Genomic DNA, 16,544 nt, shown 5'->3' with positions numbered 1-16,544 from the left:
CACTTTTTTTTGTCTGTCCTGAATCTACTAATAATCATTTTCATATGGTGAATTAATTTTGGTGGTTCTGGGGTTATAAGAGGGTTTTGCTCTATTCACTCTCTCTGCACCCTTCTTAATTTTAGAAACTTCTTTCATGTCCCTCTTTTGTTCTAAATAAAAAAGCCCCAAAATGCTTTAATAATTCCTCACAAGGAAGATACACAATTTGCTAGAATGATCACTATAATCTGAAGATAAGAATTCTTTTTTAAAAAAATGTCAGACTAGTGGCTTTTATAGTGCAAAATTCTCATTTTTTACAACATTTTTCCAGTTCCAGCAAAGTTTTCCATATCTGTCACTACAACTGTTCACCTATCTGATTTTGAGACTCCTAAACATTAATCATGGCAATTATTAAAATTTCCATTCTGATGTCAACATAACACCCATTTCCAGGCACATCACCCTGTGAGGAAGGACAGGATAGAAATTTAATGGGTGGAATGCAATGTAACACTAAGGGGATTGCTCCATCAGTGAAGCATGCCTGATGGAACAGTGTCCTCTCCTGCCACATTATTCTGGTTTCCCCCCCAACACCCCCCCAGCGTATTTGGGGGACAAGAGGACATATGGAGGAGTAGAGGGAAATGCCTTGTTGCTCTGGGAGATCTCCTTGCATGGCCATCCACTAGCGAGATAAGTTAGTTGCATCTAAACCAATTAATAATAATTATAATATATGCACAAATATACTGTGGGAAATGGTTCATGATGGACGTACCCAACAATACCCAGATTGGTTGAAATATATGTACTAGTGGTGTTCATCAGCTCTGTGTGCACTGTGAATTGTGAGGTAAACCAGGGTGACTCAGAAAAGGTTCTCATGTTTCTGAGTTTGATTAAGCTACTAAGAAGGCACCCCACTGAATTAAAATTGTAAATTAAAACAACAAGAAGTTTGTCCCAAGGCAGATTCTGAAAGCTTCTGAGTGGCTCTGTGGCTTCAGCTCCAAGAAAAAAAATCCCCACCCCACCCCACACATCTGTTTTTTGGATATTTTTTGAAGAAATAAAACCAAGTTACCTAGCATAACCCTCATGCTAGTGAAATAAAAAAATTCCTTCAGTAGCACCTTAAAGACCAACTAAGTTTTTATTTTGGTATGATTTTGGTATCTGAAGAAGTGTGCATGCACACGAAAGCTCATACCAAAATAAAAAAATAAAAACTTAGTTGGTCTTTAAGGTGCTACTGAAGGAATTTTTTTATTTTACTTCGACCCAGACCAACACGGCTACCTACCTGTAACCTCATGCTAGTGGTGAATGTGGGTTAAACCACAGAGCCTAGGGCTTGCCAATCAAAGGTCAGTGGTTCGAATCCCCACAACGGGGTGAGCTCCTATTACTTGGTCCCTGCTTCTGCCAACCTAGCAGTTTGAAAGAACGTCAAAGTGCAAGTAGATAAATAGGTACAGCTCCGGCGGGAAGGTAAACGGCGTTTCCGTGTGCTGCTCTGGTTTCACCAGAAGTAGCTTAGTCATGCTGACCACATGACCCGGAAGCTGTCTGCAGACAAAGGCCGGCTCCCTTGGCCTATAGAGCGAGATGAGCGCCACAACCCCAGAGTTGTTTGCGACTGTACCTAATGGTCAGGGGTCCCTTTACCTATATATATATATATATTCTGTATTACAATTTAAAATACTAATTTTTACATCCTTAAGATATCAGTGACTTGCCTTCTTCTCTTTCCATAGTTCATTTTACATATCATAAATCCCTGCATATTTTACAAAAACTATACCATTCAGCATTCCATTATTGGATCCATCAAAACTTATTTACACTGTTGAATTTATCTTAATGCTGCTAGCGTTTTCAACCGTGCACAATTATTCCCCATATATTCTATAAACGTTTTCCAATCTTCTCTAAACGTATGTTCTTCTTCTTCTTCTCTTACTCTACATGTTAAGTCTGCAAGCAGCGCATATTCCGTCAGCTTAAGTTGCCATTCTTCTTTAGTTGGGACCTCGCTCGTTTTCTGTTTTATTCTAAGAAGACACGGGCCGCAGTAGTGACATACATAAACCACCTTTTTTTTTTTGACACCTGGGAATTTCAGTCTGAATTGTCCGCAACAAAAAGGACTCTGGTTTCTTTTGGAAAAGTACTTTTTAACAATCAACTATTGAAGCAGATTCTATTCCAGTTCCGTGTGGCTTTCCCTCCCTATCAGCTAACAGGTCCCTGTGCTTCCTACCCACAGGCTGTTAGGCAGAATGTCCACAGATGAGCGCCACCTCACCTCCAGTTGTGGATCCTTCATCAAGACTGAGCCATCCAGCCCATCTTCCGGCATCGACGCCATCAGCCACCACAGCCCGAGTGGTTCATCCGACGCCAGCGGCGGTTATGGCATCACTATAGGTGGCCACCCCAATGGCCTGGATTCACCACCCATGTTCAGCAGTGCAGGGATTGGCGGAGGGCCCTGCCGCAAACGGTACGATGACTGCGCCAGCGCCATCATGGAAGACTCGCCCACCAAGTGCGAGTATATGCTGAACGCCATCCCCAAGAGGCTGTGCCTAGTGTGCGGGGACATTGCGTCCGGGTACCATTACGGAGTGGCGTCCTGTGAAGCATGCAAAGCCTTCTTCAAGAGGACAATTCAAGGTACGGGGCCTGGGAGAAGGGATGCAAGCAAGGGGGCCAATGTGACAAAATGGGTTCTTTGGTTTGCAAGTAGAAGCTGTTGTAGTATGCTCCCCAATAACTGAAATAAGATCCGGGGGGGGGGGGTTGCTATGTTTTTAGAAAAGGGTGAGAGCTGACAGCCGAGACTCTTGTTGAATGTGGAGTCAGGATGCAGGGTATCCAAGTGAAAAATGAAAAATGAAATGCTTTGCAATCCTTACCATTTGGGTCAGTAGCAATCAGTGTACATGTGAAAAGGATCTCCTAGGCTGCATCAACAGAAGTATAGTGTCCCGATTAAGGGAAGTAATAGTCCCACTTTATTCTGCCTTGGTCAGACCACACCTGGTGTACTGTATTCAGTTCTGGGCACCACAGTTTAAGAAGGATATGGATAAGCTGGAACGGGTCTGGAAATCAAACCCTGTGAGGAACGGTTGAGGGAGCTGGGTGTGTTTAGCCCGGATAAGAGGAGACAGAGAGGAGAAATGATAGCCACCTGCATATATCTAAAAGGCTGTCACGTGCAAGATGGAGCAAGCTTGTTTTCTCCTGCTGTGGAGGGTAGGACTCAAACCAATAGCTTCAAGTGACAGGAAAGGAGATTCTGACTAAACATCAGGAAGAACCTCCTGACCATAAGAGCTGTTTGAGAGTGGAAAGGATTCCCTTGGGAAGGTGGGGGACTCTCTTTCACTGGAGGTTTTTAAGCAGAGGTTGGATGGCCATCTATCATGGATGCTATATTTGAAATTCCAGCATTGCAGGGGGTTGGACTAGATGATTCTAGATGATCCTAGAGTCTTCCAATTCTACAATTCTATGACAAGCACTGAATTTATTTATTTATAAAAATATTTGTATACTGCACTGCCCTCCTGCTCCTGCTCTGATCAAAACTGGAGCCTCCCATGGCTGCTTTAAAGAGGGTCGGGGAAGATTCGAACACAGATCTCCTGTGTCACGTCTCTTTCAACCCTGAGACTTCCAGGGCCTTGTACGTTTAAAGTAAGTGCATCCTCATGCTTGTCATGTTTGATTGTTATTATGGGTTGACCCTTATTTTTGCTTGTGACAGTGAAGTCGTGCGCGGCAACTTTACAAAGAAGGGCCCACTGTCGATTTCCATGGCTTTCAGCTGTTAACATGTTAGCAATCCTGTGAGATAGGATCATTGGACACCCTCAAGGTTCTCATTTATATTCAGTCTGTATATCCCTTAGCACCTATTACCACTTCAAAATGTGTGTGTCGGGGGGGGGCGAATGACAGAAGATGCATTAATACAGAGTTATGGTAATATTATTCATCAGCCGATGCTACAGAACCAGGAAATGCCTCCTAACAATAGCTGGCAGTCACTTCACTGTTACAGTTGTTGAACGTACATCAAAAATAGCCGTGTGCTTCTGCAGCAGCAGCCAAGTGCTGTTCAGTCCTGACAGAAAGAGGACTTTTGAATTAGAGGATGTAAAATGGAACAAAATGCTCCTTGTGAGTTTCTGGTGGGGTGGGGTAGGGGGCAGAGGTAGCTATTCCAAAGTTAGACCTGATGTATGCGTTCTCCACAAGGAGAATAAGTTTGAGCCTCCCCCTCTTCCAGAGAAAGGCTTTCTGGTGGACCGCTCTGAAAGTGACTGCAGCACAGTCCTCTGTGCCGAGTGGTTACAGGATAGAGTACTTCTATTTTAGTTCATCACAAAGCCCCCAATGTTGCCTCTCTCTACGCAATCATGGGAAATGGACCGTCTTTCATTTCATTTATTTTATTTTCTCACATTTAGGGGTGAAAATAGGCCCAAAGCTTCACCTTGCACCTGCTTTTGTGCATTAAAACAAAATCCATCTGCTTCTGGGTTGTTTGTTGCTCTCTTCACTTTGTTTCTGTAATTTGGGTTCCAATACATTCTGTGTAAAACGAGGCTCTGGGTTCTCTATTCAGCAGAATGAGAAATCCAAAACTGGGCTATACGTTTGTTTCCCCCTTTTGGCCAAAGTGGATGAAATTTACAAGCCTGGGAGACCCTTCAGATTGGGTTAAGTTCAGCAAATTGTGGATGAAAAGGTGTAGTGACTTCCTGTAAAGGGGCTCACTTTTCTTTATGATTCCCAGGAGGCAGGGAGGCATCGGACTGGAGACTTGTCTCATGTTCTTCCAAGTCATATGATAATTAAGAGGCAGATGAGTGGTGTGTCTTGTTGGTAGTACGCTAAAAAAAAACACCCAATGTTGTAGCTTCACACCAGCCTTTCCTTTCCATCCCATTCCTCGTTTGTTTCTTCCAGTAGACCTTACAATGTGAGGCTGTCCAAAATTTTGCCTGGAGAGTTCCAAAGAGCTCTCTTTTTGGTTTGGTTTGTTAAAACAGCGCAATGTAGGATTTTTTAAAACACACACACACAACAACAACCACCTTAAATGAAGCTTTTTGTTTTAAAAACAGTCTGCTTCTGTGCTTTAACAACTACAACAAAAACCAGAGCTCCTGTGTGCTTGGCAGGCATTTTGTACAGCCTCACTTCTTGCAAAGCCCGATGCCTTAAAGAAACATAGAAATACAGGAGGTACAGAAATTGCAGAGTGACACGAGACATTAGGGGGGGGGGCTGCTGATCCAACTTGAGTGTGTGCCTGTATGGATTCCAACTCACCTTGTTATTTGTGACCCACCTTGAACTGATGCACACTCCTAATTTACACTCCATCTTTCCAACTGCTACAATATGGCTTACAGTCAGAACAAAAGCAATACAGAATTTTTATAAAAAATGTTTTCCACAATACCACAGTACAAATTAGGGGTAATTTTAAATGGCAGGCACCTCCCATGCAGAGGGTGCGGATGGGGCAGAGTGGGCATCAGCAGTAGGTTCTGCTGAGATGCAGGAATCCTGGCATCTGTCTGAGCATGCTGATACTTTCCCCGATCCCCTACTCCTGAATTCTGGGAATGGGAGCTAGAAAATAGCAGGGTACAGGTTCTGCTCTTGTTCATAGGGAAAGGATAAGAGGTTGAGCTCTCAATATTTATAGCAACCCTGGCCAATCCAGGGGCCGCATGCTGTCTGTCAACCCCCAAGGCTGCTGATGTTGCATAATTCCGTTCTGTTCTGAGACCTCTGAGAGGGCTCTGAGATCTAAAGCACACAACGTCCTCGGTTGCTTTCAAGATTATGTCCCAGTTCAAGCCCTGGATCTCCTAGCTAGCCCAGCCTTTGAAGTCATTCCCCTCAATTATGCATGGTCAAATAGGATGAGTGACATGCTCAAGGCATACTCTCGTACACATGTGTGAGCATGCATGCATGCATGCATGTGTGCATCTTTTGCTGCTGCTCATTGGCGTGCGCAGGTTCCTCCTCTGGCTCCTGAAGACACCCTGGAACTCTTTCGGCTGCCGGCTGCCAGATCGCCCCAAGTCCACAGTGACTGAAGTGGCAGCCTGACTGCCAGCCGGTGGGAAGGCTGTTAGAATCCCAATGAGTTAATCTCATCACTTTATCACAGGGCACTTACAGAAATTGCAAGGCAGCGTGAGTGGTTCTGTCCTGTTGGCAGGCAGCCTCAGGACCCATAAAAGAAATTGGGAAAGTTGTGGGAGGTGGGGGGTGGGGAGGAATACAACAACAACAACAACAACAACAACAACAACAACAGAGCAGAGAACTTTGCTAAATTTTGAAGAGAGTTGCTTATCTTGAATGAGTTTGACTGCTACCTTCTCTTACCTGTGATTTTCTCTAAAGAAGAGAGAAAGAGGGGTTTTTGCTGCTCAAGCCCATCTGCACCCATTCATGGCAGCACATTGCTCTACTATTAGACACAATACAAGGTGATCTGATGGCATTAAGGTTTATTGGCAATACTTTCATAGTTCCTCACTTTTAGTCAGGGACAACATGAATGCACTGGAGCAGTTTTTTGTTTGTGACTTGGTAGAAAGTGTGATAAAAGGACGTGCAGGTCACAAAGCAACATTGCTGGCTGATTCTTGACACCAGATTTATTTATTTTTGTTACCTGAAGATGGAGAAAACTGTAGGTTTGCTCTGAAGGAATTGTACCCTTGCATTTGAAAGTGAGAAACGGGTGATTTAAAGAACGGGATGCAAAACAGACAAACCTACTGTGCTTTCCAGGTCCCTTCCAACTCTGCAATTCTATGATTCTTGTGTATGTGTGTGTTTGGGTGAGGGGATGTACTGCAGAAAAGCAGGGATTCTGTGGCTGGCTGGGTGTACCTGCCTTGCTACTGCAGTTCATTTGTTAACTAGAGATCAAGCTTGAATTTCAATTTCCAGCTTTTAGAGATATTTGATACTTCCTTGGCTATTGAAATTCAGGCGCTGTGCAATGCCAGGGTATAGACTCAATGGAAGCAGCTGGTACTGCTCTCCAAGCTCCTGAATCTAACCATGTGGTGGCAGGGCTGTGTGAGCATGCTGAAGGGCATCAGAGAAATGAAGTTGTCTCACGTTGGTGTTGACTGTCAGGATGTGGGTCTTAAAAGATAATACTCTGAAGGTGAAACCCTTTTGTAAGGCAGGCAGGCTCAGAGTCAGCATCGTTGGGGGTTACAGTGTTCCTTAATAAGCCCCAGGAGTTAACTAGTTCAACCTGCTGTTTTGGCAGCGTGGTAATTATTCTTTAAAAAAACAAGTAGCAATTTCAATGTGATTTTCAGTCCTTAGCTCATTTCAGAACCAGAAGCTATGCCTGTAATGGGGCCGCTACCAAAAATGGCAACCCATGTTGAAGTTTTTCCTCCTCTCCTTGTATTTCATTAAGGAAATGTCTGACATTATATCATCATGCCAAATATTTTCCTGCATTCTCCAACATCAGCCAATGATGTGGCGCAAGGGATGGGGAACTATGTGATGTTGCGTCACATTTTTGCCAAAAACTGAGTGGCAGGGTGCAGTAGCTTTTAATAGCAGCCCTATGGTCCAAGTCATATCTCAGCCCAGCTTCATTCATTCCAGTATGGACCATGTAGGAAATATTATCCAAAGTTAAGAGATGATGTACTAAGACTCCAGGATGGTGACTTGTTTAAGGTCATCTCAGTACATTTCCCCCCTCTATGCATGAATAAACTTTCGTTCGAGACCATATCCACTGATTAGGTTTCTCTTCTCAAAGTGCTTTGAAAAGACCTGTCGTGTGTGTGTGTGTGTTTCTGCATATATGTGAAAGGGTAATGTCAGAACCGTATCTGCAAGAAATCTTTTCTAGAGTCTTCATCTTCACTGTTCTTCCTCTGCCACCTCACCCTCACTATTCATGAATTTATAAACTTCTGACCACCTCCCTTCATTTTTCAAATGTAGATTGTAAGCCTTCTTTGCAGGAACTAGGGGTGGGAAACAAATTTGATTCAGTTTTCATGTACTACCTAATATGCATTTCCTGAAACAATACGAGAACCGAAAAGCAGCCATCCTTCAAATTTGCACTTCTTTCAATTTTACAATGCAGTTCTCTGGCCAAGTAATGTGTACAAACACACACATACTGGGATAAAATGTATGCCTAAAAATGCATGTTAATGAAAATGGCATGTGAGAATGCATGATGTTAAGGGAAATTGCTTTGCAGAAATGTTGCATATTAGACAAAAGTGCATACAAACATATGCCTATTAGAAATAATTAGAGGACATTCATACTAAGATGCTGAAGAATCTTCACAGGGACTTTTCTTTTTCATGAGGAAAACCTGAAAACTGATGGGGGAATGCAGAGAATTACATTTAGGACTGGGAAAATGAGAAACAAGTGAGAAATCAAAAACGGATACATCTGCCCATTTGTAGTAGGGCTCGTGTAACAACGGCACTGGTCAAAGCAGCGATTCCGTTTTTGTTGTTGGAACACTTCTGAGGGCATGATACCCTTCACTTCTATTTGGTGCTAGTCCTTAGTGAGCCCCTCTTTGTCTTTGCAGGGAACATTGAATACAGCTGCCCGGCAACCAATGAGTGTGAAATCACAAAACGGAGGCGCAAATCCTGCCAGGCGTGTCGCTTCATGAAATGCCTCAAAGTGGGGATGCTGAAAGAAGGTAAGGCGAGCCGGGCGCATGACTTCTGTCGATTTGCCAGCACCTAAAAAACCCTCACCTCTCTCTGACTGAGGCCAGATTATGCTTTTGATGTGGAGGAGGAAGCAGCTGAAGTCGGTTCGAATTCTGAGTGACTCAGTGACATGCCGGTTGTGTTAAATTGAAATTCTGTTCCTGACCTGACTGAAAATGCTAAAAGCAGGCAAATCTAAACCTAACACACCACAGTCAGGGGTGAAGAATGCATATGTGCCGAACTGCAGTTGTGCATGTTTCGCTGGTTTGTTTAAAAGAGTTGGTGTCCCGACCTTCAATTTCAGACCTCCTAGGTCAGCTTCCACACAAAAAATGGAAATGTGTTTTAAGATGCTTTGGCAAATAAAAGGGTATTTGCCCAGCACTGTGAAAACCTAAGATTCCCCAAACTAATCTGAGGAGAGCATTCCACACTTTGGGTACCACACCTGAAAAAAAAATCCAATATTTCTCTGTGGCCTGCCTAATCTCAGAAAGTGGAGGTACCCAGAGAAGTGACTTAAAAGATTGCATTTGGGCAAGAATGTAGGCCTCCAACACTGATGGATATGTGCAGGTGGTGCCATGGCTCCCACCGCAATATGCTGCTGTCTTTTTTAGTGAATTGTGCTGTTTGTATTAATATTTTGTTCCATTGGAAACCCTCCTAAGAGGGGTTGCACTTGACTTATTTTCCACGTGTGAAAAAGCCTTTTCCTTTTTAAAAAAAGGGGGGGAGTCATCTGAGCAGTGGCATTCTCCTTCCTCTTTATAGGCACTTAAAAATGGCTGAAGAATCATTCCTTTGATCCCCCATTTATTTGTACACATTTATTTTATAAGAAACATTTACAGAAGTGGCGTGCTACAAGCTATAAGATTCCACACATGTAAAACCAGAACTGCATTTTTATGCTCACACAAACTCCGTTATATGCATTTTGGTACACATTACTTGACTGGAGAACTGCATTACAAAATCTGGAGAAGTGTGCATTTTGAAAGGTGGTTGTGTTTCGGTTCTCGCATTGTTTCAGAAAGTGTGTGCTGCGCTGGTTCGCCTTCCAATGAAAACTGAATCAAATTCACACACGCACACCCATCCCTTGGCACGACTGGGAAGAAAGTTTGATCATAGTCCATTTGTTCTGAGAAGAGATAAACATCCCTGGCTGGAGAGAGCCTTTGTCCCTGTGCAGGTGGTCTCCTTTGCCCTGCAGTGCTCAGCCCACCACCTCACCCCACCCCACCTATTGATCTGCTCAGTGCTGTCTGAACAGTGCTTGGCTCATCCCCTTGTGCTCCTCTCCTCCCGCCCCCTCCATCCATCCATTCAAGGTGCGCCACTGGGAATTCAATGGCAATTAAACACATTCTTATGGATTGGCTTCAAAGCTTCATTTCCCTGGGCTCCCTCCAGAATGGAAGGATGGAGGGGGGGGGCAGGGAGGAAATGTAGCACTTGTAACTCTCTGCATCGATGTACTTGGAAAAGCACAGCTGCCTCACAGCCTAACCCACACTGAAAGGATATCAGCACTGGAGAGTGCTCCAGCCCAGCACATTTCAGCCAAAGCAGGCAGGCTGCCATCTGCGGAAGCCAGAGATGAATCGGAAGCCATAGCGCTTTCCTCTGAGGTGTTGCAAGAGTGATCAAAAGCTAGTGCTGTTAGTAATGTAGATTTAAACCCTGTTTTGCCCTTTGATTGACAGATCTTATCTGAGGTTAAATTTCTGCCTCTCGATCGCTCACTCTCTCGACTGTAGCTCTCCTGACACTGGTGAGCTCAGGCCTGTGTGTGACCCTTCATGACCTTGCTTTTAGATTAGGATGGTGATGGATTCAGAGAGAGAAATTAGCCTGCTTTGAAGGTGGTGGAGTGACCTACCGGTGTGTTGTCCTTCGGAAGCTGGGAAAGATGAGCTCTCTTTTGGTCCCTTAGATTCTTCCATTTTACTTACTCTGATTTGCTCCAGGGCCGTCTCCAGCAGGTCAGGCGCCCGTCACGCAGCACCCCCCCTGCCGGCCCCGCGCCCTGGCGCCCCGCGCCACCGGGACGGCACCTAGAACTGGGCCTGATTTGTTCTTTCCTTTACAGCTTCAAACCACATTCATTCCAGCATCCACTTCGCGTCCAGTTCTTTATCTCATACAGGCTTTCCAGCACTGAAGTTTAGATTACACTGCTCCAAATGCACACTGCTTTAATTGAACATGTAATCATATTATATGTGCAACCATTAATAGTAGTGATTCAGGACATGCCTGTTTCCCGGACCTCGGATTGCTGCTGCTTGTCTAGACACAGGGTGATATCCAGTGCTATTTTTCTAGAAAGAGGCAATGGCACCTACCTGAGAGGTGCTGGAACTGAGTTCTGTTGAGTTGCAACTGGGGGGAAAAAGCCTTGGTGATATCCCATCATCTCCCCAACTTCCTCTCATTATTTCCACATCTGTAATACAGGCACCATACTGGTGCGAGAGACTGTGGCTGGAACTAGATGTTCATAGTTGCCCCTTGTCTCCTCCTACAAAACTGCTCCATTAAGATCTATTAATGCAAAACTCAGAATGTGACACCACTGTGGTTCCTTACCCTCACTAGTGTCAGCCAATGAAAGAGAGCAGGAAAACTCTCAGAGCAGTGGCATCCTGTTATTATTTGTTACCAGACTTGTGGGGAGGGGAAAACAGAGGACAGAGCTGCTGCTTTTTTCAGCAGCTATGAGTGCATGATCATTTATACTTCCATCCTATGATAATATACAGTACATATGTATGCAGGTAGCCATGAACTATTGTTACTGCTATAAAGTCTGCAACTACTAGCAACCATCATTGTAGGATTATTATTATTACTATTATTATTCTTTGCAGTAATATTATTTGGAGAAGAAAAGGAATTCAGTCAATACAATGGCTTTAAAAGCCCAATAAAGGCAAGAAAAAATAGTTTTATGGTATTTAGTCTCCAAGGAGTCAGCAATTTTCTAGGAAGAACAAATCCAAAATTGTTTGACTTTCAGCACAGAGATGCAGAATTGGCTGGGGATTCTCATTTATGAAGGGTTCATTGATTCTTCCTACCTCTGGCTCTCTTAGATCATCCATTCAATCTCCCAGTCAATGCAGGGTTGTTCCCAAGTGCACATTTTTCTAGTATTATATCCAGGTCAACCTTACAAGTTCCAAGTGCTTCCCTTGAGAAGCACCCCATACTGACCAGAAGAGAGCCTTGATACTCAAAGTAATATTTTTCTCCTTCCGGGATCCCATTCGTCATATTGTCCCCTATCACCAACACTTCCAAATACCACATTAAATAATTCTCCGCTGCTTGCTGTTTTGAAAGAGATACAATGTGCTTTTGCCATCTCCAGAGACGTCAGGATCGCATCAGACTGTAAGAACAATTCTGGCATAGAAGATAGCTCTCTTGATTTTCTCTTGTGACCCATTACCAGTCACTTACTATAAAGTTCTGGTGAAAATCCCAGTGAAAACACAGATCGTCTTAACAAAGGGATAACGAGATTCCCCGTTTGGTGTTTTGTTCTTTGGGGCATTTTCACACAGACTAAAAATAGAGTCAAGCTGAGCACAATGTCATCTCCGAAGTGCCCAAAGCAAAATAATATAATTGGGAGTTGTGTTTTTTTTTTGAAGTTACTGTAAGGTCATTTTTGCCCATCATAGCGCGGTTAGATTTATTTGGAGCTCGCGTGTCGAACGAATCCAGTAGTTACTGAAATCATGACTCAACATTACTCCAGAAAGTCTCTAAACAAGTTTGTTGGATATTTCCAGGCATCCGCCTCTAGCTTCTCTTCTTTTTAGCATCAGCAAACATCTTCTTCTCCCTCAAACTTCCTGGCAAAGTTTGTTGACTGTTGCTGGTTACAAGCTTGAAGACCCTTGCTGTCTTTCTGAAGCCCATCTGACAATGGCTGTACGGTACGCTCTCCTGAGCCTCAGATGAGTTGCAAGGGCTTTGGGGGAGGAAGAAGGAATGAGCAGCAGTCTAGTCCATGCAGTCCCTTTCCCAACCAAGAAGCTTCCTTCTTCATCCTCTTTAGGTAGGACTTTGGTTAGGAGCTGTGTGATAGAGCTCACACACTAGTGGTGCAATCCTAACCATGTCTGCTCAGAACTAAGTCCCAATGAATTCAGTGGGTCTTACATCCCAGTAAGCAGGGATCAGATCACAGCCTAAGAAGACCTTTTGGGCACAAACCCAAAAGGCAAGATTTGCCAGAAATAGAGACTGTCTTTGTCAGGTTATGGTGACGGGGGGGGGGGTGGAGGTGGAGAGGAAGGCTCCAAATGAATCCTTAAAGACTGTGAAAGACTATCCTTGTGATGTACCCAGCACTGGGGGTTTGTTATGGCAATGCAGAAAGCGATTGAGAAACAGAGGCAGGAAGGGAGCAGAGTGAGCAATCAATAGTTTTCTCAGATATCCTGGCCACTTTGCTTAAGAGAGCCCTAATCAATGCAGTACAACGCAGGGAATGCATGTGCGCCGGGCCATCTCAGTTTCTTCCCTCATGACACTGCAGAGTGGAAACTCGCTACATCATGTGGATAAAACACAGTGTGGGAAACTTTCCACGTCAAACCTGATATATAAGCCCAGCGCACACGTCTAGCTTTCTTACCTGTAGTTAACCATCTTTTTTCTTACAATGATTTGCCACCGTTGCATCCATTTGGTTGGGATCTGCAGCTCAACATGCCTATGGAGCTGATGCTTCCATTTGGCCTTGGCATCTTAAGTTGTACAATTCTAGTTCTACGTTGGTTGCCAAATAGTCAACCAGTTGTGGGGCAGGACTTACCTGACCACCTGGTGGTAGAGTGGCTGCTGGGAGGGAGAGGGGAAAGGCAAGGAGACTGTGAGCAGGAACACTCTATTGGCTCCGCTGCAACATTCATATGGCCCTCCCAGAAAGCATCAGTAACACATCTGCCAGGTCAGATAGCCCCACCCAACATCCACTATTGCATGTAGTGATAGCTCTGAGGGCCAGATAAATGGTATCCTGGTTAGTCTTTATGTCTTAAAGATACCTTTGCCTAGAAATTAATTGGTACCATATATATATATATATATATATATATATATATATATATATATATATATATCTGATACATGGTGAGAGGATCAGTCTAGACTAGGTACTGAAAACCTTAAAACTGAGCTACACATCCAGCAAAATCATTTGGTAGACAGCATTTCAGACTGCCAAGTGGAGGGTGATATTTTTGAATGTCCCCCCATGTTAAAAGCAGCAACAGTGCCCTTGAATATGGAAAAAACAGTACATCAGGAATAGGCATAGCCTAGTGCTTTTCTCTTTGATGTGCTGCATTGGTACAACTAGAGAGGCAACTCCTCCTGCAGTCTGAACTGGTAAAGTCAAGGGAAGACTTTGTAATGTTATTTTATTAAATATATAGCTCCTTTTTTTTCTTGCAAACTGCCCTGAGATATTTTGATGGGCAGAATAAATAATAATAATAATAATAATAATAATAATAATAATAATATTCTCTGAATTCTAAAATATGAAACTCACCCTGTAGGAAATATTTCAGAGTGCTGAAAGTTGGAATCTTGCATGCTGGAAAACAATAGAGTTGTTTGGCTCTTCAAACTCAACTAGTATTTTATCTGTGGGGGAGGGGGGCAGGGAGACGAGAGACTGAAAATGGCAGTGTGAGGTCGCATTTCAAATGTGAATTCTTTGAATGAGGCTTTCTTAGATCAAATTGCATGTTTCTGATCATGCACTGAGGTCATTCTTTTGTGATTGTGACCTTACAAAGCGTTGGTGCAGAAAAATGCTGTTTTGTCCATTTACTCTGCATTAGGCAGCTCGGGTGGTTTGGGTTAGCAGGCATGGGCAGAAAAACACTTGATTTGAGGTCCTGTTTGAGTTCCTTTCCTGTGACCCTGCCCCCCCCCGAATTGCATAGAAACCCTAAGAATATTTCCATTACGTTTATCTCACTGTGTTAGCAAGCAGTGTTAACAATACAACTTACCAGGTTCTTCACCTTTCAAAATCTTTTTTTACTCTCCCAGAGATAGGAATAAAGCATAGGAAATGGAGAGGAACAAAAATCTAACCATGTGAGCAGAAACCTATTAGAAAACACCAAACTAAGAGGAAAAGCTAGCAGAAGAGGACAGGGTTAAAAAGGCCAAGAGAAGAGGTTAGCTGTATTAAGTTTAATTTGAGAGTGAATATGTTTTCTTTCTCTCTCTTGATATTTCTACAAGATAAAACTCAACAACAATCCAATCATGAACCCAAGATTACCAGGCAAGCTGCTTAGGCAACGAGAATTTACAAAAATAATTCAAAACTAAGAGAAATAATGTATTAACCACTTCCGTGATCACAGCTAATCCACTTTTCTCTAACATCCATGACGCTAAGAATCCCATTTTTCTTCTTCCCTAATCCCAAACCTGCTAACTGCTTTAACTAGCAAATCCCAGCTGCTCCTTCCCAGAATTTCACCCTCCAATAGACTTCCACTCCTACTTGGCGTAGCTTAACAATATAATTTTAGAGTTTTAAGGGACCTCAGCGGTCATCTGTTCCAACACTGCACCGTGCAGGGTGCAATTACAGCATCCCTCATATATGGCCGTTCCGTCTCTGCTTAAATGCCTCCAGCGAAGGAGGTCCTTCATTCCAGCCTCCAAGCAATTTCCTCCTTCCATCCAGCAGATTGTGAGCACAGCTCACTGCATACCCTCCGACATTTCTCCAGTGAAAATACAGGTGTCCGACCTAAGGAAAAGCAGGACATTCCAGGATCAAGTCAGAAACCGGGACGGCTTCTGGTAAATCTGGTACTATCCCTGGAAAACAGGGTCACTTGGAGGGTCTGTCGCTGTAACACATTCTCTTACACTGCCACTAAGCAGAATACAGCACACTCTAAATCCACTTCTGTTATACTGACTGCTGTAATCCAAGCAGCTAGCTAAAACAACAAAGAATTAATTTGAATGGGTTATTTTTGTCTCTCTTACGTACTTTCTCTTTAAGTATCTTTTGGTGGAGCACAACCGTTCGAGAAGTGCCCCCTGCTTCTCAAGTGTTCCCTGGGATCCTCCCCCCTCCCCCAAAACCCCCCACTTCCATTCTGTGCATTTTCTGAAAGATATTTGATTTCAGTGAAAGCTCTGCTGACGTCCATGCAATATGCTTGCACTTTCTCTTTGTGCTTCCTGGGAAGGATGAGGACTCCTCCGGGGATTCTGGGTAATTGGGTTAGTGGCCAGCTCATGTCAGGAAATTAAAAGGCGGCCCTGATCAGGTTGCGGCTGCATGGGGGTTTAATGGCTTTGTATTTATAGAGTATTCTGCTTCTACCCGTGCCAGAAATACCACTTTTCTGCATACTTCAGGTGAACAAAGCACATGGAGGAAAGTTCTCTCACTGAAGGACAATTGCGCTTTGAGAAACAATTTGTGTTTTTGTTTGTTTGTAACAATGCTGATATCTTTTCAGGAGAGATGTTTGAGGAATTAAGTTTCTGTGGATTCTGATGCAAACTGGCCTCATCACCTCCCAGACTGAAGTGTTGGTCACAGTTATCTAATTATCATTAGAAGGTTGCACGTCTCCTAATTTTGCTATATGCCCATAGCTGCCAAGTTTTCCCTTTTCTCACAAGGAAGCCTATTCAGCATAAGGGAATTTCCCTTAAAAAGGGGAGAACTTGACAGCTATGTATGCCTAT

The 16,544-nt window shown here is 43.6% G+C and overlaps 1 protein-coding gene across 3 annotated transcripts in view; it reads left to right on the top strand.

Annotated features, from left to right (window-relative positions):
- Positions 1 to 2,263: 2,263 nt before the first annotated feature.
- The window catches only part of ESRRB (estrogen related receptor beta), a 33,460-nt gene continuing 19,179 nt past the window's right edge, over positions 2,264 to 16,544 (top strand). Inside the window, exons 1-2 of one of the 3 annotated variants that reach the window (XM_035118302.2) lie at positions 2,264 to 2,673; positions 8,645 to 8,761. In XM_035118302.2, the coding sequence (XP_034974193.1) occupies positions 2,277 to 2,673; positions 8,645 to 8,761 (514 nt within the window). In that variant the 5' untranslated portion in view covers positions 2,264 to 2,276. The remainder of the gene's footprint in view (positions 2,674 to 8,644; positions 8,762 to 16,544) is intronic. The other 2 variants (XM_060277841.1, XM_060277868.1) reach the window with 2 other exon arrangements.

The sequence above is a fragment of the Zootoca vivipara genome, chromosome 1 (assembly GCF_963506605.1).
Source record: "Zootoca vivipara chromosome 1, rZooViv1.1, whole genome shotgun sequence".
In the NCBI taxonomy this organism is placed as follows: Eukaryota; Metazoa; Chordata; class Lepidosauria; order Squamata; family Lacertidae; genus Zootoca; species Zootoca vivipara.
The sequence above is the reverse complement of the archived record's forward strand: the minus strand, read 5'-3'. Positions and strand labels throughout refer to the sequence as shown.